This window comes from Lineus longissimus, chromosome 13, assembly GCF_910592395.1.
Source record: "Lineus longissimus chromosome 13, tnLinLong1.2, whole genome shotgun sequence".
Taxonomy (NCBI): Eukaryota; Metazoa; Nemertea; class Pilidiophora; order Heteronemertea; family Lineidae; genus Lineus; species Lineus longissimus.
In genome coordinates, this window is record NC_088320.1 from 4,698,946 (window position 1) to 4,725,837 (window position 26,892).

The following is a 26,892-nucleotide window of genomic DNA, read 5'->3' on the forward strand; positions in this document are numbered from 1 at the left end:
TTTTGAATATGGGAATATTCTTTTAACTCTTCGCCTACCAAGCACGTTCTGAAAAAACCACAAATTCCCACCACTTTTCAGCCAAACTAAAACACCAGATGGCATGGCAACTCTGTTAGAAGAATGCACTAGTTTGCCAATGACCAGCAAACATGAAACGCATAGCCATTGGCAGGCAAAGAGTTAAAGGAACCATCATGTGCCATAAACATGATAAATAGTTGCATGTATGTAGGTAGTTTTATGTGCTTAGAGCTTCAATAAATTTTATTGTTATATTTTGAGATTTCAATACCGCTTCCTGTTCTTATTCAAGTTGCCTTGAAGCACACAGTGGCTGTTTCATTATTAAGAAAGATACACATGGATGTCAATGCATACTTTGATTTTTATTTACAAATCAATACATTACATACATACATGTACATGAAACACTAGCTACAGTCTACAACCCTGGTATAATGAAACAAAAAGAAGAAAACATTTGACAATCTGCCTCCCTTGTCTGTCTCTTTTGTGTTGTCACTTCCTCTCCATGTGAGCACATATTCTTTCACTGATACCTTTACACACCGTGAAATTGTGACTTCCTAGAACATTTTGGCCACAGCTACCATCGTCTTTAGTTTAGTCTTCCTCAACTCCGGATCGGCTAAAAATGCCAAACCACAGTCTGGTGCCAGGATGAGTCTCTCGCTGGGAATATATTTCAAAATGTCTGTGACTCGCTTGCATATTTCTTCCTTTGATTCGATCTTGCTGCTTGCAATTTTGACGACGCCAACAATGACCTTTGTCTTCTTGAATTTTGAAAAGAGTTCGAGATTGTTGTAGGAGTGGGCATCCTCAATTGAAACTGAAATGAAATGGAGCCAAGGTCAGCACTGGGGGTTACCACGAGAAATGTCACCTTGAAACTTGAGAGGTGCTGATTAGTGAGGTCAAATGGAAGAAAAACACCAATTTGGGACGCCTGAGATCACTTACTTTGGTCAATACCTATGTTGTCAAGTTTTTCAGCCAAGATGTGGACGATTAAAGGGTCTGCTTTGAGGTAGTCTTCCTGGTCCTGTTGTGAAGAAATGAGAAGTAATTAGACCTTTGTAGTCATCTATCCAGGTCTAGAGTAGTTAAGAGTTCGGACTTGGTTCATATAACAGGATGTCCCGAAAACTACTTAAGTAAAGTAGATATAATATCCAGCGTTACCAAGTTGTAAGCTTTTCAATATTGAAGTCATTGTTGTTTGAATATACAGTGGCACATGCTCAATGGAGTCCTCCTTATTAGAATGACCCCCCCCCCCCCCCCACCACCCCACCACTAATAAGGACACATATTTTCCTTTGTACCAACTTAATAACTTTTCTGTGTCGCCCAGGCCTACACTGAAGGTTTATGCCTGTTTCGCCTATTCCTGTTTCGCCTATTCCTGTTTCGCCTACAAAATTCCTGTTTCGCCTATTCCTGTTTCGCCTATTCCTGTTTCGCCTACTTTCCAGTACCCCTACAATAAATCGACTCTCCCAGGGGGAACCTTAGGGATGCATGTCCATTTTATGGGGAAAACGTGAGGGGACAATTGGATGATGTTAACGATGTGATGACAATTTGACTAATCAAATGCCATCAACTTTGTTAACAAACCATGCCATGACCGTTTTGAAAGAGTCACCTTGAAAGCGGGGACAGTCCGGGACTTATTTGACCATATGACCATACTGACACACAGTAAAAACTAATAGATTAAGTAGAGTAAAGCAGTCGCTTATTTTATAAAAACAGGAATTCATGACTTTTTGATAAAAATACATAATACTGTACATTCTCATAATTATTTAATCAAAATCAGCTGTAAAACCCATGTCATAGTAAAGAACAATGTAGCTATAGGTATTCTTTCTATTACGAAGCCAGTTACTGACTAAGACAAAAGAAAGAGAATCCACAATATAAAATGCAGGCCTAAGAAACCTTTCTCAAATCTGATGAAAGGGTAACATTTTCTTACTATTTTATTTCTTGCCTTTTAAAATAAGCTAAAACATAAGCCGATGTAAGCTATGTATAATTTTCCAAAGTTATTCCGAATAATACTGAAATAATTGACATGTCGCTAAATCCATTATTTCAGACTTTATTCTTAATGATAGCCTTTAACACTATAGTAAGGGACGATTCATATTCCTACGTCTGTGGGGAGGTTAGCAATACATTTGAATAGGCGAAACAGGAATAGGCGAAACAGGAATAGGCGGAACAGGAATAGGCGGAACAGGAATAGGCGAAACAGGAATACACCACACTGAATAGTGATGCTTACCAAATAATTGGGATATCCACAGCATAGGTGAATGACCTTTGTCACCTCTGGCCCAATACCCTGAAAAAAATATTGATCCATTTAAAGGTAACAAACAACCAGAAAACAAGCTGAAGGCTGCCATTCCTCGTGTCATATTGTTGAGAACATTTTAAATAGAGGCTCAAGTGCCTAGTGCTCAGCTGCTGTTTGAGGCAGATGTGAGCAAATGAAACTTTAATATGTTGGAGTTGAAATAGGCCCTTTGGCTCTGAAAGCCAACAAAGGTCGGTCTAACAACTCGGCAGTCGAAACATTAATGTCCCCCTGGAGAAAGTGTTCAGCCCAATTGTATTCTGATGAACTATGTTCTGTAGTTCTATACAGACCATGACCCAATACCTCACAATAACAGCGCATGGCCCTGGACGTGCTATTCTAGGACATATTCAACTGTGACAACTGGTAATCATTTCGATTTTCTTTGCAGGGTTATCGCATATTATCGAAACCAACCTGGAAACATCTTTTTAGGTGATCTATCCCGTATTCGAGTGCCACATCCGGGTTCCTCACCAGGACTGGTTCGTCAACTTGTATAAACTTGCAACCTGCGTTTGCAAGTGCATGGATTTCTTGGTTGATAATGAGGACAAGGTCTTCACTGACCTCTCGATGTGATTGGTATGCTCCTCCCTTGTCTGCAAGAGAGAACTTTAGACTTCCTAGTGTTGCAAAGTTTCATGTTCTATGTTTCAGTCGTTCTCGCATCTATCACAAGTCAGTCGTTGTCCATCTCCGCCCGCGTGTAAAACCATGTGACTCCAAAAAGTCCGCCATCGTCTTCGCTAACTGGAATTGTTTTCTAGCTTTTTCAAGAACATTGGCCTGCAGTATAGAATGCCGGTGTAACATCTGTGGTTGTTCCCCATGTTTCAGTGTTTCCAAACAATAGGCACTAGAGAGACCATGACTTTTCAATAGGGGGGATACACAGAAAAACTCGTCAATCTATTTTTGAGCGTTCCCAAACAATGAGGGGAAACACTCAAAAACAGAAACACTCAAAAACATTACACCGGTAATCTACTGCTACCGTGACTTACCTAAATGGGTTGACCCAAGTATAGTCATGGGCCCGGGTAACGTATACTTGACAGGTTTCTTGGACATGGCCTGAGCCCTCTTCCACTGGGTCCACTGTGATGGACCGTCCCTTTCTTCTAGTTTGCTGACAATGACTGGACAATCGATCGTACAAGCTCCATTCCTCATGCTGATTCGCTTGGTGTTGACGAAGTCAATGCCCTTGATTTGTCGACTAGGATAGAATAGAATGTGATTCTGGTTACTAATGCGATTCAGTAGATTTTACGTCCTGATAATCTTGGATTGTAGGACTTAGCTGGAATCTCCGGAGAGGTGGTCGTTTTCACAAACTAATTCATGGACTTCTAGCTCAAGGGCACTCACCACATATGGTAAACGTAGTTCTCTCTAACGATCTCTCCGTCCGTGATGACGTCGATGCCGATTTCACTTTGTTCGTCAATTACTTCTCTGGTAGCCTTCTCTGTCAAAAGCTCAAGGTCTGAAATAAGATGCATGGAGACCCCTACATACGTATTTTTGTGTGAAAAAGTTCTCAAGCTCAGTGAATCAACGGTTTGGTTTGTAGGTTGGCCCACGGGTTCTTAGCGTTAGCAGGTCTGCAGATCGAAAGGAAGGTCGGAAGGACGATCAGGATGGCGAAATGGACAGCATCAAAGTCTATAGTGTCGATGGCTGGGGGTTCGTAGTTTCCAAAGGCAGTACGAACCCATCGAAAGCCTTGACGTACCTTGCTGATGATCCAGTAGTGCCTTATTGTATTCTTCCATCGAGAAGTTTTCGCTTGATTCCCTATTGAACCAGTCGGGGAGGAAGCTGAGATACTCTGGTTTGGGATAACTCCCGATAACCGTAGTCTGGAGAGGCATAGTGATAGGTAAAATTGCCGGAGTGTCGCCGGTCTGAAAAAGGAGTTACAAAAATTAATGAGCGTTAGCTAGGCTGACTGAAGATTAAAAGCTCTTTCCTTACTCGCGACGCTTCGAACGACGAGCATTTTTGTCGGTTTCGATCCAGACTGCATGGAGCCACAAACGAATCAGTCATGTCAGTAGGCTACCTTCCATGTATACGACGGTATACAGTCCTCGGTTCAGGGTAGGATTTCCTGGAACTGCCATCCCAAGTCCCCTGTTCATTTTGTGATGACGAAGGAAATGAATCTCATGACGCTCCATTTCAAAAGGAATAGATAAACAAATGAAATGTCTGGTATTCGGCGAACTGTATACCTACCATACGCACAGTACTGTGTCATAAACCTTTACTGTGATATTCATGGTCTAATTATGGCACACAGCAGGCCTATGGCACCTATTCCATAGAGCTATACCCTATACTATACTATACGCGAACAATAGTTTCATGGTCATGCACCCTTTGTGAAGCCATTGTTCGCGTATAGTGTAGTATAGGGTATAGCTCTATGGAGAAGGTGCCTATAGGCTTGATGACTGGGCATAATTCAGCTTATTCGTACACATTCGCACATCTACAATATAGGACGAGGACAAATTTCGTGTACATTTCCAGTATAGCCTACGTTTTAGGATCCGTGATAAGTCCCAGATCTCCGATCAACCCTCTATCGTCCGCCCGAAGGTCAACTAATAATCAGATCAGATAACGCCAGTGTGAAATATTACGTGTTCCCCATATTTCAGTGTTTCCGTACAACAGAATGCTAGAGAGACCATGACTTCCAGAGGGCATAACACAGAAAAATCTACGAGGCTCTTTGACCATTCGACGAGACCTCATCCGATTTATCGGCCGGGAATGCCTGCTTATGCTATTGTTTTGCATGCCTACTTATCGGCGGTGAATATCAGTCCTAGCCTCCTCCTCCGTTTGTAGGATGCATGGATATACGCAAAAAGGCGGTGGATCGGCATGTTGTTTTGCCATTATGAATCACGTTATGGATCATGTCATGGATTCAAGTGTTGATACCTCTGCCGGCCGGTGAAAATTCTGCCCGAAATTCACAGCATTCACAAGTGTTCGGACTGATCAAGCCAAGCCAAGTCATCAAGTCTATGGTCGGCATCGGACTCGGGAGATTTCAAGGGAGATGGAGCCGCTGTTGACAAGGTCCGTGTAGGGGAGATTTTACAGTCAATGAAGAAGTCTTACTCTTCATTTCTTATTTAGAAAGTAGCATCACCAGGACGCTTGGTGATTCCGTCTGCTAAACCCGTTTTCCACCGTCTCTAAAGGAACGGTGCAGTGGGAGGGGGGGGGGGGGGGTTAAGGAAACAACCATAGGTTTCAAAAAAATTTGACGTCAAAAAAATTTGACGTTGGTTGTGAAACAAGTATTCGTCCTTCGTCTATGCTGGGTTGCTATCTCCATCAGTCCAAGCAGAACTTTAATACCGTTCCTCGACAGGAATTGTTTTGGAAGGTATTGGCTGCTAAAACGATTTATGGGAAAACTAATAATTATGGGTGTCGTTCGCAACTCATCAAGGAATTGGTATAGAGACAGCATTTGAATTCACTTGAATACAGCTTCCCTCTGAGATTCCAAGGAGATAAGTCACAACTGACTAGATTTCTGTGCCGAAAAATTGCCTTTTGAAATATATCTGGTTCAAGGGGCAATAAGCCGTTAAAATGAGAGTTACAAACGATATGTCTTGGACAGAAGATGTTTTACAATATTTACAAAGAGAAGACTAAATCACCTGTTTACATTTTAAGAAGTTTATTAGTCCACCACCAGCTTTATATACAATCCAAAATCAAGCTTTCCTAGTATCTATCTTACAATTCATAAAAAAAATACAAATTGTAGCATATTATATCTTACAAAAGTGGCACAGTTTGATAAAAAAATCATCTATAATACACAGAGAGCACCTTTTAACAGCAGGTTTCCCGCGACTCCGTACCTCGTACGCCAGAAGCGGAACAGAGGCGACAGAATTCGGGAGCGAGGCCATCATGTCGTCGACAAACTCTGCGTACTACGCCGTAATATTGTGTCATACGCAACAGAGTTGAGTAAAATCGTCACGCAGACAGTGTATTACGTCACTCGCAGCTATGCCATGGCGGGTTTAGTTCAAACCGCACTTCCAATTCCGTCGCCATGGTATTCCAACACCTCCTCCGTACTTAGTACGAACCCACGGAAGTTGATTATGATGAGTAATGGATGTGTTTGAATTGACAGTTCAATCGACCCCCTCGGTAGGCCTACTTTAATAATTGTTGGGAAGAGGTTCGATGAATTGTTTCTCTGGCGTCGAGGTTGACCGACTTTCCAGTTGATGTCTTAACCCATGGCAGTGCTGTGCTGGATAAGGTGACATACTAAGTATACGACATCACATTTCGCTGTGACTCGCATAGACTGCGATAAGATGTGGTTCTTCATGTATAAAATAATGATGTCAAAGTGCCAATATCAAAACATGTTAAAAAGTCAATACTAGGCCTTACTCTTAAAGGGTAAAATGTAGATCAATTTACAAAAGGACCGCAGACTCTACACGATTTATGATGACGTATTTAACGACAAACGGAGTGACACCATGTCATGCTGTGCTAGATGTTGATTGGCCTACTATTTACATTTCTCGGTGGCTTTCCCTGAGTTATCGTGTCAAGTTCTCTCTTTCACCTACGAGTTCTCATCGTTCAATGGAATAAATGTGTAGTCCTGCTACGTCACCCACGGCTCTCATTTCTCACAGCTTCTTGATGATCGACGCCACTGACGTCACGTGTCATGTGACGTCAATTGGACAATGATATAGCAGTGGTATTTCCATTAAAAACACACAGTATCTCTTATAGAAAAAGTGTTTTTCAGTCTCCTTTCAGCTGTACTTTGACAGAACTACTCGCACTTTATTTGTAAATCTATACAGAAGTAAGAAGCTGCCTTTCTCGGGCTTTTAAAGTTTCAAATCTGTCTCGAGGACATGGCTCGACCTTTGAGGTCATAGCTTGACCTTCCACGTCGGATCCCATTGATTTTGAATACTCAAGTTCATTCAGAACAGAGGATGACAGATATTAACATGATATATGACGTCATGGTGACGTAGTTAGTAAAGATTAGTAGGGATTATATGAAAAGTGAGAAAAACGGTTATACTATCTAATTATATAAATTTATATTGATATTAGTGTCACACTGGTTAGATAAATATAAACTGCCACCTCCGCCTGTCCTCTCACCAAACGGCATAAGTACTACCAGGTTAGTGTCCAAGGTGTCACTAGGACTGGAATAACCCGGATGTTATTGGGATTGAAAATGCCCGGATGTTATTGGGGTTGAAATGTCCCGGATGTTGTGGACGAGTATCTTTTCTTATTCTCTTGAGAGCCAAACTGTCAATAGATGTTGTTATGTCTTCCTATTCAGTGTCTTGATGTGATATTTTGATGGTATTTCTTTTTTTAAGGCAAAGTTTGACTCCCAACAGAAGGAAGAAACAGACCAATTTTCAAACATTTTCAAATCTGCCAGGGCGGTAATACCTTCATGTTGAATGGTGAGGCAAGATCGATAATGGATCATGACAATGCGAAATGGTGAAACTTTTCGAAATACCCGAATGTTAGATGTTTTCTTAACGTTCATGGTTTTGATCTCAGGACAGCTATTAAAGAGTAGTCAATGAATCGGTTGAAATAACTCTTAACAACCGCTTGCATTTTCTGTGTTGTCTAAATGACGTCATCACCAGACAGAGAACACGTGGCCGTATGTAGACAAAACCTAGCCAATCTGCATGACTATCTGGTCAAAGTTCTAATGATATACATGTTATGTACTTTTTGCTCTTAAATGTTCTCTTTTTCTGATCTGATATTAGGCCCTACATCATAGTATTAAAATATTTATACAAGCATGTCTGACATATCCCGCTAAATAACCTAACGTTTACTGGCCTACAAAACCCTGATGGGTACAACTTAAGCACGACCTATGGATGTTCCGAGGGTGGACGAATATGTCTTAATCTGTTACACTTCAAATGCAAGATGAATTTCATACATAATCTAAGGTGTATGTCCGCATACATGGACTCTGCCCATGAACTTACTATAGCCTAGTGGTGGGCTCATGAAAACAGTAAAAAGGGAAACGATTCGTCTAGGAGAAGCAGACTGGTCCGATCTCTAGACCGAATGCTTGGTCTGGTCGACCGGCGTCGCTCACTGCGATGTCTTGGATGGGAAGCCTCTGTGGTTTCTTGGTTCGGACTTCGAAGACTGTCTTTCCCCAAGTGCTCTTCTTGTACTGCAAAAAAAAGAGTGGAGTGCATATCAAAGTTTCACATCCGGCACCTTATCCGTAAACAGGAAAACAAAAGGGGAAACACCTAAATATGGTCGACACTGACAGCTGTTACACCGGCAATAACGCTTTTGCAACACTCGGAGCTAATTCTGAGAAGCAGCTAGATGTATCAACAAGATCATCAAGAGGGGAACTTATATGGAAAATGAGAAAGCTTCCCATACGTCGTATTCGGGGAATGCGCTGCATTGTTAGTTCCAGCGGAACTTATGTTACGAAACCTACCTGGCACTCGTCTAATAAGACATTGTATCTGGCCTTCAGCTGGCCATCAGCAGAGAGCTCGAGGTCGTTATTTGTCTCCATCTTGATGGCCTGGTCGTAGTTCATGCCGGCGGCATCATAGAACGCGACAGAGTTGCGGCAATGGTAGGTGATGTTCTGGAAGCCATCTGTTGAGAGCAGCTGCAGGAAGGTGAGTTGGACTCGGTCTGTTTTGTACAGGAACTGGAAGAGGAAAGGAGTACAATGTATATGTTGGTATCAAACCATTTGTAGCTAAACGAAAGAGCGGGCCTCCGTGGGGTCCAGTTGGTAGACTTGATTACAAGAAAAGGATTTAGCCCAGGGCGTGAATGTTGTTACTAAGAGTTTGAGGTTCATCGCTGACAGGTGGTATGTTCTGGGCACAAGAAGACGGTTTACATCGTCCTGTTTGTGCCAAAATTTGAAGAGATGTGCTGCTGGTACAAAACACTGGCCCTTCGCTGTGGAGAATTGTTTACAGCTTTCATCTTTCTGTGCGAATTGAACGAGATTAACCAATAACCATGTCACCCCTTTACCTCGCTTCCATGCTCTGCCTCCTCACTGAACCAGGAGTGGCCACCAAGCGCATCGCTGAACCATCTGGCTTTGTCCACAACGCTTGGCTTGGCGAACACGCATGTTTCGTGTTGTTTGATGTTGCAGTACACCTCAATGGAGTCCTTGGGAGAACCCTGGTTAGGATCGATCCAGTAGGTACCTGCATAAAAAGAACATTTTATCAATGGCCGAATGTATCACCAGGGTGAGCTCAATAGCATTGAAAAAACTGAAAGTGTGTGGCTGAGGAGCTCGGATTCCAGAAGTATTGACTGGGCGCAAAATTTGTTCTGCCCTTCTTTACAGCAGCAAGATACTTTTATTGTGAGCTGCATTGTACTGACTGAGTGAATCAGAAGGGCTAAATTGAATACATCCATCGTCTTACCATCGTCATACTCTGGATGCGCGAGGGCAAGGTCTTTGCAAGTCCTGGCGGGGGCCGTCTTGGTACCCAGTGGGTTCCTTAACTTCTCAAGTGCCTCCTGGAGTTGTGTTAGGGCCTCGAACGCGTCTTCCTTGTCTCCCTTCTTGTCTTGGTAGGCTTGGTCGCCCTAAAAACGAATAGTGGTTTACTTGGCTAATTTATTTGATACGAGATACATGTAGTAAAATAATAGTCATATTCAAGAGCTGATTTGTGAAAAAGAACGGCAGAAAAAGGTTCGGTCTGTGAAGATTTATGAAAAAGTTTCAACTGCAGAAAAATGGTTTGGTCATTGAATCACATATGCGTAACATCAAATCATGCAAGAAAGATCATTCACGCCCTTGGACATCAGTTGTTGCATGACAGACAAACACTTACCATCACAGGATCTGCAAAGCGGGCCTTGGTACCACTCGATCTGCTAAACATGCTTGTGAAACTTCCTGCATAGCCAGCTGAGTCGCCAGGTGGACCAGGAGGACCCGGTGGGCCAGGTTGACCAGTGGGACCATCCTTGCCATCATCTCCAGATTGACCACGAGGACCTGGGCGTCCAGCTTCTCCAGGGGGGCCACTATTACCAGATGGGCCAGTCCCTCCTCGTGGGCCAGGTGATCCACGTGCGCCAGGAGGTCCAGGTTGTCCGGTTTGTCCGTTGTCTCCTGGTGAGCCGGATGGTCCCTGAAGGCCGGGTAGACCGGGTAGACCTCTCCACCCTTTGTCTCCTTTACCGCCGGATGTTCCACGTTCTCCCTTAATTCCCTGGGCTCCTGGTGCACCGGGGCCTCCACGTGGGCCGTCGGGACCTTGTAGACCAGCTGGACCTGGTTCTCCTCGCTCTCCTCTGTCTCCTGCTGAACCGGCTGGGCCTGATGGACCGGGAGCTCCCATTGGACCAGGCATTCCTGCTGGACCCTGTTGGCCAGAGTTTCCAGTTGGTCCCTTCTCCCCGTTTCGTCCGTCTAATCCAGCTGCACCATCCTTACCAGGCTGTCCATCATTACCAGGGAATCCAGGACCACCGGGGGCTCCCATAGGACCCCGTTGACCAGGTGAACCTCTATCGCCATTCTTTCCACTTGGACCTGATGGGCCTGGCTCTCCACGACCTCCGGCTGGACCAACAGTTCCTGGTTCGCCACGAATACCTGGTAGACCGACCAGTCCTCTAGTTCCCTGTGGGCCAGGTGGTCCAGAAGGTCCATTGTTTCCATCCCGTCCATCAGTACCAGACTCTCCTTTCATGCCGTCAACACCAGGTGGTCCTGGGTTCCCATTGTCACCTGGCCTTCCTGATGGACCAGACTCTCCACCAAGACCACGCTCTCCTGTCTTGCCGGCTGGACCGGTGGGACCAGGACCGCCTGGTGGGCCAGGGGCACCGGATGGACCTGGGGCTCCTGGGGGACCTCCGGGACCAGTTTCTCCATTCTTGCCATTGTCTCCTCGTGGTCCAGATCTACCTTGCACTCCGTCTTTGCCCTAAAATGGAATATGATTATGTTGACTTCTTGTTGATTGATGATCTAACGGACATTGATTTTTTTCTTCCAAAATAAAAATTGAAAGCTTCGAAGAAAATTCTGGCAGAAACCCCCCAAAAACAATAAAAAATCTAAATTTACAATGATGTTCAATACACATATGGACCAAAAAATGAATCTCGAAGATCTTGAAATATGAAATTAAAAGCAAAAAGGAAGGAATCATCGTGCCCCTTTTTCTTTCTGTGTTCGGATAGAGAAATTCGAAACACCCTCGAAACCAATCAATTGTTAACTTACTGCTGGTCCAGGAGAGCCTCGCATTCCTCTTGGGCCTGGTAGGCCAGTTGATCCAGGTGAACCACCTGAACCAGTGTCTCCCTTGCCTCCTTGAGGGCCTGCAAGACCAGCTGGTCCTGGGCGTCCATTATCACCGGGCAGACCTGGTGGACCGGGTTCTCCATCCTTGCCGTCGAAACCATCTTCGCCGGGAGGTCCTGGGGGTCCTAAGCTTCCCTTTCCACTGCTGAGACCGTGTGGTCCTGGGTCTCCTGGCGCGCCGGTTAGACCTCGTTTTCCTGGTCCTCCTGGGCCGCCTGGCTTGCCTGGTGGGCCGATGTCTCCAAGGTCTCCCTTGGGTCCTTTTCCTCCTGGACCGCCAGGTTCTCCGGGAATACCCTGGGAAATAAAATGTAGCGGTTTACATAAAAGCAACATCCCACATTGATATGACAACACTATATTTTTTTGTTCATCTTCTGCATCACTGGTACAGTTTAAATCAGAACAGCGGCAGTTCGTCATGCATGCATTTCATAATTTATCACACTTTTACGATAATACGATGGCAAAATATACACCAGGTTATGCGTCGCGACCTGTCAGTGTCTTCACAACCAGTACAACCACGAACAACCACAACGACATACTATTAAGAGCCTCTTGATATACATTAAAGATAAGTCCATCTGTTCGGCATTCACTTCGGAATAGTCATCAATTTGGGTAAAAAGGCAATTTTTCATATTTGGTCGCAAATCTTGTCATTATACTCACAATTAGACCAGCTGGACCTGGTTCTCCCTTATTTCCGCTTGTTCCAGGTTGTCCCCTGTCGCCGTCCCTACCTCCTGGACCGCTTGGGCCGCGTGGACCGGGTATTCCTCGACTGCCAGGCTCGCCACGGTCACCAGGTGGACCTCGCTCTCCTCGTCCTCCATCCAAACCATCTTTACCGGCGGGTCCTGGGCCTCCGACGTCTCCAATCTTTCCCTGTTCTCCAGGTGCTCCGGCTGGGCCAGGTAGACCTATAACAAGAACAACAATATGTTGAGGTATTTCCAGCCTATGATTGTAGATGAGAATGCATGAAGTCGATTCGTCATCAGTTTTTGGCGTTCACCCATTTGGACCGCTGTTTCATTTAGAGACTCGGACTTGTCGTGAACACATTGCTAAAGAGCTGTGATAGAGCCCAGTCTGGTTGAGGTCAGCATGTGAACATGGTTGCTAGCAGCTCGCTGTGAATATTCCTAACCACCGCTTACCTTGGAATCCTGGTGCTCCTCGCTGACCTGTTGAACCGTCCTTGCCTCGATCTCCAGCGCGACCTCGGTCTCCTCTCAACCCTGGTGGACCAGCATCTCCTGGATCTCCAGCAGGACCTGGTGGGCCAGGAATACCGGGACCGCCATCTTTGCCACTTTCGCCCTGTAAGAGAGAAATTTTGAGTACTCATAATTACATGGGGTGAGGTGCAGTGGAACTCTCTCATTGGGAACACTTCTCGCAGGACATTGTGGGACTTTGTTTAGACAACAAAAATGAGAGATACATGTAATATACTAGCAGCTAATTAGTTGTTCTACCGGCTTTTCCTAAGCCGCATGCAAAACCGACACCACCTCTTGCAACATCAAAAGAGCAAACAAGATAAAAGCAGTCAGTACGAATGGACAACGCCAACAGCGGACTGCACCATATCATAGTCATAATATGAGTCAACTTACAGATGAGCCCCTGCCTCCGGGTGCACCTTGCGGGCCAGGTAGACCAGGTTGTCCAATCTGACCGGGTTCGCCGTTCTTTCCGTCTTGACCTGCTGCACCAGATGGACCGCGTGGGCCGGGCTTTCCGTCAGAACCTGCAAGGTCACAGAATATTGAATGGTATGAGGGAAGGAACTTGTCAACGTCGTATTATCAGCTTGTAGATCAAGGCATCTGTTGGCGTTCAAAGATCACTTCATTTTATCATTTCATGGTCCACTGGCAGATGTTCTTGTTCATCAGGCCCAGCTCGATGTATATATACGAAACTTTGGCCCGTAATGGCCGTAAATTTAATTACAATGAATACATTCATACCTGCAGTTCCTGGACTTCCGCGTGGGCCGGGGGCGCCTTGTATACCAGGTCTGCCCATGTCTCCTGGTGGTCCCTTGTCTCCGTCTGTACCCGCTTTTCCTGCTGAACCGTCCTCTCCCTTGGGTCCTGGTGGTCCGTCATTACCAGCAGGTCCACGACCGCCGGGCTGTCCTCGCTCTCCTTGGAATCCTGGGGGGCCGGGTTGGCCACTGCTGCCACGGGAGCCCTAACAAAGAAACAACGATATAATCTATTTAGATCTGTGGCTCGCTTCTACCGCTAACCCTTACCCTTTACCCACTAGGATGAATTCGCCTTGTAATCAGACAGGAGGAGTTGTGTGTATCAGACATTCGAAGGTGGTTTTGTCGAAATCACTTAAAGGGCGATATCTGATCATTGTGTCAGAGAGAAAACTGTCAAAGTAGCTCCAGTTCCAGCAGCCCAGATCGGGGAGTCTTCTGCAAATGTGCGGCAAACGTGACAATGAATCGACAGGAATGGTGTACCCACTGCTATCAAGCTCGTTGAGAAGTAAAATTAAGAAGATACTCGTATCTGGACTGGACAATGAATACCAGAGTGACCAACGCACTTGTTTCATCACGCTTATAGATTTCCAAAATGGCCCTTGCTTTATATTGAGATTTTATACCAAATTGTGAATTTCGGTGTCTTCAAAAAGACAACGCCAAAATAGAGGGGATCACTCCCGTACTCAAATCTCTCCATTGGTATCGGCCGGTAAATAAAATGCAGCAAGTTGGAGAAGCTCACTTCAATGAGAATTAAATCCTTACCCTCTTTCCAGCGGGCCCTCGGGGACCTCGTGCTCCTGACTCGCCTGGTAGACCGTCCTTTCCATTTGTTCCTGCATCTCCGGCGAAGCCGGGGCTACCCTGTGGACCAACGTCTCCCTTCAGACCTGAGGATCCTGAGGGCCCTTGTGAGCCTGTCAATCCTGTGGGTCCGGGGAATCCTGGGGCTCCGGATGGACCAGGGGGGCCCATTCCTCCCTTTTCTCCCGACTCACCGGGGCTACCGTCAGGGCCAGCCTGACCAGGATTTCCTGGTTGACCTGGGGAGCCAGACTCACCACGGGGACCTTGCAGACCTACACTTCCCTTAGCTCCTGTCGGACCAGAATCTCCCTGTTTAAAATTAGAAAAAGAAGAACATGAGAACAAACATTTGGTAAAAATGTTTTATCGCTGTGAGAAGCTTTATCAAAGGTAAGAGGCTTTATCAACACCTTGTTGATTTTAACAATACATACTTGATAGATGTTTTTGAAGTCATTGCAATGTATCATTACATTGACTGATTATAAATAAGTCAACATTTGCTGATGGCATCTGCTTGTATGATAAACATGATTCCTACCTTCCCTCCGGCTGGGCCTGAGAAGCCTGGTGGACCTGGTTGACCGTTTGGTCCCGGTGGTCCTGGTGAGCCAGACAGACCATCTATACCGCGCAGACCAGCTGGACCAGGGGAGCCATCACGTCCTCTCTCTCCGGGTGCACCACGGGGGCCGATAGCTCCGGGGGGTCCAGGCTGACCGATCTCTCCCATAGGACCTTTGGAGCCAGTTTTACCCTCGTTTCCCTTCTTGCCAGGAAGGCCTCGGAATCCCATGTGTCCCTTGTTGCCAGGCATACCTGGCATACCAGGCATACCTCTGCTGCCGGGCTGTCCTGGAAGACCTCGGGGTCCTGATTCGCCGTCGCGTCCTTGCTCTCCCTGAAACACAACAGCAGGAGGGGATTGGAGGGGCTTTCATGTCTGTACAAAAGTGGTTCGAGTGGTGCGTTTCACTAACACGCCCAGAATGTCCTCCTTCTCAATATACTGTACTTCCTAACCTAAGGTTAACAGTGAGAAATATGGCCGCCGAGAATAATTTATTCCGGTAATGCCCATTTATAATTTAGTGATAGCCAAGGCCATCACGTGGCGTGATAGAGGTTTGACTGGTTCAATCTGTGTTTCAATAGTGAAACTAACAAATCTGAAGTAGAGTGAAATTAACAACTGTCACGAGCTTTGAGTGGAAATGAACATTGTTGCATGGTATAAAGACCATGACTGCTTGAAAGACTTCATAGAAGTCCTAGCTTAGCTTGCATAATCATGGCACGCAGAATGTTCGCGTCTTACTCTTTAAAAGAAAAGCTGAAGTACATAGACGGGTACCGAAACCAACAAAGATGCGTAAGGCTGTATTCAGAAGAGCACAACATCAAGAAGGCCACGTTCCTGTCTTGGTTGCGCAAGGAGGAGACAATTCGCCACAATTTTGACCACAGCAAAAAAAGGGGCCAAGAGCGCAAGGTCAAGGACCGCGATGTCGGTGAGTTGCACTTTAACCCTTCACTCTGAAAACTAGGGGTACAATGGAGGTGCTATGGCGTGTACATGTGGAGCAATTTTTTTGCTGTATAGCACCTTTTTTACCCATCAGCCCGACGGGTATTGTCGTAGCGTCCGATGTCCGTCTGTACGTTTGTGGACAATTTTGCCATGAAACTTGTTGTTGTGTATCTTGGGGTGACTATAGAGGAAGGTTCCTTGCGAAATTTGGCGTGATCCGATATTCAATATGGCTGTCAGTTGGCAAATAATGAATTACTATGTTTTGTCTTTCAGGGTATTGGCCTGAGATGGAAGTTGAGATGTCGGAGTGGTTTCGTGATAAAAGACAAATTGGTATGCTAGTCAGTATCGAAGATCTAAAGGAGAGGGCGATGATCGAGTTTCAACAGTGGTGGGACCAGCTTCCTGAAGAAACCCAAGCCGACATTGTAACTAGTAAACCTGAACGCTCAAACCTTGCTGCATCAAATGGTTGGTTTGAAGGTTTCAAGAAAAGATAAACTCAGAATGAGTCTATTGTTTTCAAGTGAAACAACAATTCTGCTGATAAGCTGTTTCTCTTAGTATACCTCTCAAAATGCTTAATGCTAAAATGGTTAAATAAAGTGTATAGCGCTTTCATCATGTTCATCCCAATCATGTTAACATCTCTGCTATTTCAATTTCTAGACAAAACATTTCCCTGCGGAAAGTGACGAAAGATACCAGGGGCCATATTTACAAAGCCCTCGCAACTTTTCGACCACGCTAATCTTTTGTCTGACAGTCAGTGAACAATAGGGTGTATGCAGGTGAAAAATAGATTTGCGTGGTCGCAGAGATGCGAGGGCTTTGTAAATACGGCCCCAGGACGATACCTAGGACGCTGAGAATCTCATTGCCGAGTTCCGTGCCAACTTTTTTCAAACAGTTGGAGAGATGGCATTCCGCATCATCGGCAACATGGACGAAACGTTCATGCAGATGGACAGTATACACAACAGGACGTATGAACAGATCAACATCAAGAGCAGTCGGGGAAGCAGGTGGACTAGTGCAGTTCATTCCACCTGGCTGTACGGCATTTGTGCAGCCGTTAGACTGCACCGTTATGCGCGCATTCAAAGCCAGGGCACGCAATGCGTGGAAAGCATGGAAAACAACCAACACTGGTGAGGATGGACAGTGTCCACGAATTCCATGGGAAGCTGTCCTTAAAATTGTGTCTGCATCATGGGATGGGATTGCCTTGGAGGCTATTGTCCGAGCTTGGGGCGCGGCAGGGCTCTTGCACTATCCAGCTGATGTGGATGATTTACTGATTGGCAATGAGGAATTGGATGATGAAGACGACCTTGAATTTGACATGGATATAGAGTAATTACAGACTGAGAATAGGCCTACGTTTTCCAGTAATGTAAAGATTCAGTGCACAGCGATCCTATTTACGCCAATTTGTCAATAAAGGTTGCAATCAAGAAATTTCGTTCAAGTGTTTTACCTCAATGATTAAACAGTTGCTCCTTAAGAGCACCCAACAATTGAAAAGCCAGGGGCTTTCGCACGAGCGTACAATGGTTAATGACTAGTGTCTGTCTAGCCACAATACCAGCCCGATTATCAAGAAATGCGGAAATGATCACCAGGCCTCGGATAACATTTCCTGTAATGCACACGTCCATTGTTGGCACGCATGACTACTGAATTAAAATCACTATTGAAACGCAAATTGAACCCTCAAACCCCTATCAAAGGGAAATTACAAACAGTGGGCATTACCTGAAATAATTTATTCTTGGCGGACATAATCCTTACTGTTAACCTTAGGTTAGGAAGTACAGTAGTTTGTCTTTTACTTTTACATATCCATACATATCATAATACGTTTTCCCCTTCCATTGCTACCAAATTTCTTCTCGATATTTCACCTCAAATTATGATACAAATATCATGAATTCAAATATTGGTTGCACTGAATAAAGCGCATGAACAAAATGAAGAATAACTTACGTCCTTGCCAGCGAATCCGGGTGGTCCTGGTGGTCCTCGTGCACCATTGGGGCCTGGTGATCCTGAGTCTCCGGGCTCGCCTCGCAGTCCTTGGAATCCTGGTGTACCGGCTGGTCCAGGTGGTCCTGGGGGTCCTCGGGCGCCTGGTGGGCCCTGCAAAATAAAGTACAGTATATTTTTAGGATCAACAGACACGGTTCTTACTCAAATTTGGACGTGATCATGCCAAGTCGAAATTGTGGATTTAAAGCGGGACTATAGACAGACACAGGAGACACTGGCTATAATGTTTTCGCAACCTAAGTCTAGATCTTCCAGACTTATGTAGATCTTTTACCAAAACTAAAAAACCCATTTAGGAACAGGACGCAATATCAAACCAGTAATTACTGCATCCTACAATTCAAGTAAAGTTAGAGCCCGATTTCAATGAACGTACTGGACGAGCAGTCATAGTGGCAGCCTGTCCCCATCCTGCGTTTGGTCCGGGTCCTTTCTCGCCCTGCTGGGCCTGGTATTGACTGAGATAGCCCCACCACGTCTCACGAGAAGGCTCGGGTCCTCTGCTTCCGGTCTCTCCGGGGATACCATTATCTCCATCCTCGCCGGGGTCACCAATGGGTCCTTGTTTGCCCTGGCGGCCGGTTCGTCCGGGTGGGCCGGTAGGGTCAGGTCGTTTTTTGGCTTCTCGGTGGGTGCCGCTAGGTTGTGCCTCGGCTTCGGTGTCAGCCTCGAGTTGGCCCTGTAGATTTTCATAATGCTGCCTCTGAGGAAACAAAGAAGAGGTGAATAAAATGAGTTTGGCCGTATGTATTTTCTTCCAATAGCAAGAGTGACACACGTCTTTCAGTAATCCGACCTTGCGTCTGGACCACTGGTCATTTCTGATGGATTTGTCAATACGATACTTGTCCAAGGAGGGGCAATCTCACCTTTTTTGAGAATTGAAACAATGCGACTTCATTATCTGAGCTTACTTAGGATCTCGTGAATCAAGCAACCTTTAGGCCCCTCTCTGAAATCTTCTTCAAAATCAATTGACGTAAGCTCCCACCTAATTTATCTCTTCATCCAATATCAAAGGACCATATTCTTTGTTTCATATTGTTTACCCGAATATTGCCTTGTGTGGGATACCGGGTGCTTACCTCCGCTGCCGCCATTTGACCGCCGGCCGCGCACTGACCGCAGCACTCCTCGAAGGCAGGGTGGTATCCATCCCCACTACATGGGAGGTCACGGCAAAGGTATTTATCACATGTGAATTCTCCATTTTCGCAAGTGCATACAAAGCAGGGGTCCTTGACACCGTATGGAGTCCATTTGTCCAAATGTTCGTATGTTTCTCCCATATAATTACAGCTTGAACCTGCATCTGGAGAGAGAAAATGTTGGAAACAAGGTGTGAAATATATTATTGACCTTTTCTGCACGGGCGGGAATTTGAACCCAAAATGCGAGAATGAGCCAAACGCCAGAACTCGCAATATCTGACAATCATTGTCTCATAAGAATATCTAAAGAGCTTTTCAGATATTTACAAAAATACGTCAATTAGGTTACCCCTGTGGCGAGGTCGTCTCGACTTTTTGAGAATGTGTTTACATAATCTCATTGTTCAAAACTAATGAGATAGGCCTATTGGCTTTTTTAGTCATCGTTTTCATGGAGGTCTACAGGATGCTGATGTTTGGGATTAGGTCATGTTCTACATATTTGTTCTTTATACGACTCAAATCGTACACAAGAACTGCTTCTTGAACTTCGGTGATAATCTTTCATATCTTTAGTGGCGATTTTTCTTGGGAGAATTGTCGATTCCTGTCGCATGCAAAGCTATGATCACAGCGAACAACATTTCGTCGCATGCGATCTTGATTGCAGGTGATAGCGACAAAACTGCGTTCACAGAGAATTGAAATTACTAAGAAGGCTTATCATAACAAAGTCTTCTTTCAAATTTCATGTGTTCCATGTCTGATAAAAAAATATCTTTGAACTACATGAACCTGGGTGACTTTCTGCGTCACCCGTGGTCCTTTCCTACAGCTCTGCGAACTGCATGCAGCGGGATGACTCGATTCTCATACCAAGGTTGACCTAAGGCCACATTTTCACGACAGCTGACATTGGCAAAATGGGTCGTGAATCAAGCACAACGGTGACTGCCGAGTGTCCTGAGATAAGGTAACATCCCCGGATGACACTGAAGTTTGCTGCGTGCAGATATTTTGATAATTGGAAACAGGCAACTGGTACGATCATTACCGGCTGTCCTGAAACGTGAGCATTGAGGACAATGTGAACTGTTTTTGATTACATTTGCAATCTAGCCAAGATAAAGTAAGGCGTCCCTGGGTCAGCTAACCAGAGTCACTTTCAAAACGAAGTAAATGCAAATTTTAAGGGTGAATCTGTTCTTTGTTTTCCAGAGAACAGCCTCCCATGTTTTAGGAGGCATTCACTTCATTTTGATGGAGTTCTAAATGCTTTAGGATTTCAAGTTCTTGCCAAAATGGCAGTGCCTATGTTCAGCCCTATAAGACAAAAGCAGCGACTTCTAATTCGTAAAGACTAAAAAGATATACATTGATAAATGAAAGGACCAGACGAATTAACCAAATTAAGGCCTTCTTGGTTAATTACTCATAATTACGGCCGGGCCATGTCTGGGTCTGCGCAAGAAGAAGAATGGATTTTTTTCAAATTATACTTAACACGAGTAAATTTTTTTATATAAAGTGGGTCGCGCGATAATAGATTGCAGTCTTGCCGTCTTCGAAGCAATGGGACCAATTAACTCTCATTCTAAATACCATTAAACCAGTAGCCCCATTCTTTCTTATATACCTCTTGACACGTAGCAAGAACAAGTACAAGGCTGACCCAGACTGACCCTAATCAGGATTGCAAGCGTGAGTTGTCCCAAGCCCAGAATCTCGATTCCAAATCGGAAATCTCGAGATGCAGAACAAAAAGTCCGGAAAGCCGAGAATACAGCTGAGATTACAACTGGAAGCTGAAAAAAATCGTATCCTCTGCTAAGGAGAGTGCAGCAGCAGTAGTAACAAATTTTCATTGTTGTCTAGGCCATGGTTTTGATATAGTTTTTATCATCGCTTATTTCTGGACCACCAACCTTTTTTCTACCGATTTGTTTTTTTAACGAATCGACAGATCGGGTATCATGAAGAACCGTGCAATGAACATAAAAACATTGGGTTCTTGGGTTCATAATGCGCACTGTGGAGAACGCCACTTAAAAAATGGTAAAAGGGTACAAAGAAATGTCCAAGTGTTATCACATTTTTTGTCATATATATAATCAATCTTTTGAAAATAATTTTTGAAAAACAGACTTTTATACAATCCTTGCAAAAAAATGTCCGTGGTCATTGAATTAAGCATTACTATTAAAAAGCGATGTCTTATGACAAAAATAATGCAATAAAGTGATCTTATGTAACATATGTGAATGTTCCCCATATTTCAGTGTTCCCACACAACATGTAGAGCAGTAGAACGGAAATCCGAAGATCTGTGGTTCGAATCCCAGGCAAGGAAACTTTTGTTTACAGTAATAATTCCGCTCTTTCATTTCATGCAGCAGACAGCCAGTGAGACCAAGATTTTTCAATTTAGTAGAAAACCGAGAAAAGTAGCACCGATCGATGGGAAGAGATCCTGTTACTGAGCGATGATGGCACAACAGAATTAAGCGAAAGAACACAGCCCAAACGGTTAAGTTTCAGGTCCGCCGTAAACAGCAGCACGCAAAGAGACTGATGATCATTGTCGTCACATGTTAACCTCACACTTAATACGTTGCAGTTGGAGAGAATTTTGATTGACGAAATCATAGGCAATAGCCTCGACAAGGTGAATCCCAAGATTCCGATGAACATGTATTTTGATATTTCAATCACTAGGCCTAAAACTTGCTTTGTAACAGTACAACATCAATAAGCTTTTCCCTCACAAACTAGGCATATCTCCAGGGCGAGACTGAAGAAGAATAACGCCAAGATAAAGATAGCGCCAAGTTGTCTTCTTTTAAACCACTCTGATAGCAGAACATTGCAGGATAATCCAACGGCGAACATGCAAGCGGTAAAACGTGTTGGAAAACGTGTGTAATAATCATATAAAATTGCAACAATATTCATAAAATTAAAACATGAACAGTGAACATGTTCTATGCGAGAAAGTGAGCGCTGCTATTAGTAAGATCCGCTATTGGGAAAAAGGTTAAATGGTTTTCCTTCCCACCCCGGGCCCATTTGAATATTCAATAGAAGCGCATTTTCTTTTGCAGAATGCAGGGATAAGTTTAAAATTACATGTTGTCCATCAATGGGTGCAACATGTGTTAACAACGAAATGATATATACCAAATTGGTGTCGTTGCATTCTGATTATGACAACATTTGCTTACAAAGCCTATGTCTATGGGAAGGAAATTCAATAGTCGAATGCGAACATTTCTGACAAACGCAAAAATGTCCTCTAGCTTTGCTTTTGGGACTTTATCTGTGTATTACACGCCCGCAGGGCTTTCATGAACGACGCAACAATGCTATGGTGTAATCGGTCGCAAGCCACACCCATTTCGTGCTATCGTAAGCAGTATATGAAGTGCTTTGTTCCATTTTACAGAGTAGTTTGTTCGATAGTCCAATTCTGCTTAATGATAGTCCAAAAACGCCAAAGAGCCCAAGAGACGATGAGTCATGTAATCCCAGTTCCTTTGTTCTATTCCATGTTCACTATCCTGAAACCTGGAAGCTTTGGAAAGCAATGTTGTACGGAATGGACGCATGCTGATAATATGTGATAGCTTACCCTTTACCACTCCTGCTGCTGCTAACGTGACCACGGTCAAAAGCCCTAAGGCTTGCATCACTGCGTCCCGCGTCATGGTGGTTAATAACGAACCTGGCGTTGCCAGGTCTTGACTAAGTCTTAACACACTGTACCCTCGCGGGCAATCTCTTGATCCTCAGAGCCGTCCGTAGGCCCTAGTGCCACCTTAGAGCATCACTAGACGATTCCCGCGGAAAGACTTGAGGTTCTCTTGGCTACTAGCGATAGGTACACGCCTTACACAGGCTTTTAAAGCGCCTAGTTGGCAGACGATAGGATGGACCAATCAGAATCAAGACGATGTCCCCAATTTGCAAACTCCACGCAGCAGTGCTGACCTATCTAATGCACTTCAGTTCAAGCGGTAACCATTGTTTCCTTTCTTAAATTCCACATGGAGTTTGTTTCCACCCGTTTGGGCTGATGGTGGGATGCTGGATTTTAACCTCGTTCCTATGTGATCTCGTGACAAGTTTTCATGTGCAGACAGCACACATTGAACCAACACCTAATTAACTGTTGGCGAGGTAATGTAAATAATCTTTGTCCTAGACGCTACAACTTTTTTTTACAAAATTCTTCAGACGAAAACTGATAATGGAAGACAGAAGCAGACCATTCCATGAATCAATTGTTTCACAGCGTCTCGTTATTCAAGAGTACAATGCTTTCCTGCCTGTATTTAGGCCAGTAGTTGCCCCGCAAATTAACATCTAAAGGTTATCTTAGTGATACGGGGCAGCAATAGATACTAATAGCAGACCTACAAGCAAAGTAGCCCAATAAATCTTGACAAAGAAGCTGTCCCTCCAAGAACGAATTTGCTAAAGAATCTTGGAGTGAAGGTCAGAGAAAGATCGTAATCTCGTGCATATCAGCAGCATTATACAGAGGACCCGGTTACACATCTAGAAGTCCATCGTGCCCTGGAAAATGATTGGAGCAGATCCGCGCTGTCCACACTAAAAAAGCTCAACGTTAACCTAAGCTTGAGGTGGCCTACAGGCTATTTTCAACAATAAGCCTGTGCTGTTCGTCAAAGTAAATACTTAATTTCTTTTCTAAGAGGTCAGTGACTAAACCGGTCTAGACCTGTTGATCGACCTCTTAGAAGGGAATGTATGGTATATGCCTATCACAGACCACATCTTAAGTGTCGTCAAGAGGCCTCGCAAAGAACTCCAGTCAGACTTGGTTAAAGCCAGACACTGTCTCACACATTTTCTCAATCGAGTGTTCTAATGCGCCGTTTTTTCTTCAACTATCTCGATAACATCGCGGGAAAAAGTGCTGAGACAGTCAAGTCATGATCATCAAGTCCCGGCATCAAGTACAATAGTCTAAAGTATATATCGATATCAGCTAATTCAGGTCAATCTTTTCTTTCCACAACACTGATTAAACTGAATTATTAGTAGGGCGATGTACCCTAAAATCGGGTGATGCTGATGAGACGGACGACTACATGCCAATGAGAAAGATCTGGATGATAACAAAAAGAAGATTTTATATACCTCGCAGAACTCAGGCCTCGCCCAATACACTGTCTATTGTCTTCAAACAAACCCTTCGGCCTAAATTCCCATTGCTCTGGTGTTGGTAATCAGCGCGAAATTTTAATCACATCGACACCCCGAAAAGCTTTCATGGGGGTCAGTCGATAGGCAATTAAACAGTAAGGTTGAATAAACTTAATGTTAGCGATCAGAAAATGACCGAATTTTGGCCACATGAAGCTGAGATCAATACTGGTTGTTGGCAGTTTGTTTGATCTCATTACCTGCCTTGATTATTGCGCAATAGCACTTACAGTTTTTGACACGTCGGCATCCGAGCAGGTTTACTTGGGTGTAACTGGTCACCAATCAAATTCTTGGACCACAGTAACATTGAGAAACAGTGATATGCCACAGAGCAAAACATCTCTTGCAAAGGCGTCACAGATCGGGCGTTTTGCTTTGGTAGCAATCTGAATCATCATCGTCATCATCATCATCCTCACCGGCATCATCATCATCATCACCATTATCATCATTGATTTACGACATTTGTAAAGTTGGCCGTTTTCCTGTTTCAGCCGCATAATTCATGAATGGCCAGTTACTGAGAGAGGCCTTGATTTCTCTTGATCAGTAAGACTTTTTCACATTTCTGATGGACCACCTACACTTCCGAATAAAGTTAGTCAGACTCCCCTTGGTATATTATTGTCTCACTCGTTTTTAGCATTTCTCGTTGTAGTGTGGATAACATAAATTAGATTTTTTGCTGATACCCACATCATCTAATTGAGTTGTCGTTTCGTTTACATGCATATACAATGTATGCTGTAAGACAAAAATCTATGTTTTGGTTGGAATTTTATTGGTATTTTGTCTTTCATAAAACGGAAGGGAACCCGGAAAGATCTGGGCATGAGGTCCAGTATATCGCCTACTCACGACATGCCTTGGAAACAATGCAAATAATGAATCAGGCTAAAGGGTAAAACCGTTTTGTTTTGGCGGAGTGAACCGAAGATACACCACGCACCAAAGAGTTGAAACATCGGCATGGATTTTATCTCTTAGGGATACCTTACCAGACATTCCATTCAATCAAGTCTTTATCCCTCATCTCCTTTGACCACCCTCGCTTCCGTTTGATGCTGTATGTCGTGGGCCTTCATGCCATGATCGTCGTCGTTGCCGTACTTGTGGAATGTCATATTGCTAAAAGCTACACCCGTTTTAATTTAATTTAATTTTGTATTTGGGGGCTATGTTCAATCGTCAACCCTATTTCTATGGTTCTATTTTGTGGGATGTCTTCATGTAACTTTTGACTGCCGGGACAGTCCATTTCGTCATCCTGAACGTCTCTTCTCATGGGTTATAGGCGACAAGGTAAGGCTGGTCCACTGCGTCCGGAGTGTAATATCTACATGTACCCGATGAGGTGTTGTGAGGTCATTGGCCCCGCTATTCACACATTTTCATGAAAATCAGTACAGCCCTATATTAGTAGCCTCTCTTACACTTACGCCAAAAGGACTTGCCTTGCCTACATGATTGCTGGTACAGGTTACTTTCAAAGGCCTATATTCCAATAATTAACATCATTAGGACGTAGTTTGAAATAATTATACCAATTTTATTTCAAAATGCATGACAATAACCTCAAGTATTTAAACTTTGACCCAATGAATGTCTGCAAGATGCTAGACAAATACAGGGCGTCCCTGAAAAGATGCACGTAGCCTAATCCATGTGATAAGGAAGGATTCATTAGAGGTTTGAGTTATTTTGCCTTCTATCAAATGCAAAAGCAAACCTCAAATCTTTTTGCGTTTGTAAAAATGTTTGCATTCTTATGCCATATTTGTCAGACAAACCCAGGCTCCATATTTGTCTCACAAACTCATGCTCGATCCACGGCCTCTCCATAAGCCGGAGCAATCAATGATTCAATGCATTTCGCACCCGCAACTTTGCATTAAAACCCAATGCTATTCGTGTGTATAGATATTTTCTCTAGAAATAAACATTGCCGTATTACAGTTATTATACACGCAAATGCGCTGAAACTTATTGTTTATAGTATTTGTATATCGGTCTACGCAACGGGATTTTTAAAAGTGATTTTTATACATGGCGTAAAACATTTGGAAATCTTCGAATTCAAGTTCAGTTTTCAAATATTTGAACGATTGGAGTTGGTCTTTAACCTGTGTGTCTGAAGCCCATTTGCATATTAAGATCTATGAAATAAACAAAAGGTGGGTCGCATATGTGGTCTTCCATCAACGATATCAATAAAAGATGTTGCGTTGTATCGATCCACTGCTCCACACTTCGTCA

The 26,892-nt window shown here is 44.1% G+C and overlaps 2 protein-coding genes across 2 annotated transcripts; both read right to left on the reverse strand.

The window, feature by feature from the left end:
• Window positions 1–370: 370 nt before the first annotated feature.
• On the reverse strand, window positions 371–4,943 carry LOC135498205 (5-methyltetrahydropteroyltriglutamate--homocysteine methyltransferase-like). Its single transcript, XM_064788411.1, has 9 exons — window positions 4,852–4,943; window positions 4,649–4,717; window positions 4,143–4,314; window positions 3,776–3,893; window positions 3,409–3,623; window positions 2,819–3,003; window positions 2,324–2,383; window positions 988–1,069; window positions 371–856 (listed from the first exon to the last, which is right to left on the reverse strand). Exons 2-9 carry the CDS (start codon window positions 4,649–4,651, stop codon window positions 591–593), a joined length of 1,101 nt encoding a protein of 366 aa, XP_064644481.1. The 5' UTR covers window positions 4,652–4,717; window positions 4,852–4,943; the 3' UTR covers window positions 371–590.
• Window positions 4,944–6,105: 1,162 nt separating this feature from the next.
• LOC135497940 (fibril-forming collagen alpha chain-like) lies at window positions 6,106–23,276 on the reverse strand. The gene is made up of 16 exons (XM_064787980.1): window positions 23,033–23,276; window positions 19,339–19,565; window positions 18,630–18,956; window positions 18,191–18,343; window positions 15,209–15,568; window positions 14,626–14,976; window positions 13,826–14,051; window positions 13,469–13,602; window positions 13,007–13,169; window positions 12,516–12,766; window positions 11,760–12,137; window positions 10,354–11,457; window positions 9,934–10,099; window positions 9,524–9,705; window positions 8,964–9,185; window positions 6,106–8,678 (listed from the first exon to the last, which is right to left on the reverse strand). The coding sequence occupies exons 1-16, from the start codon at window positions 23,106–23,108 to the stop codon at window positions 8,532–8,534; spliced, it is 4,467 nt and encodes a 1,488-aa protein (XP_064644050.1). The 5' UTR covers window positions 23,109–23,276; the 3' UTR covers window positions 6,106–8,531.
• Window positions 23,277–26,892: the final 3,616 nt, after the last annotated feature.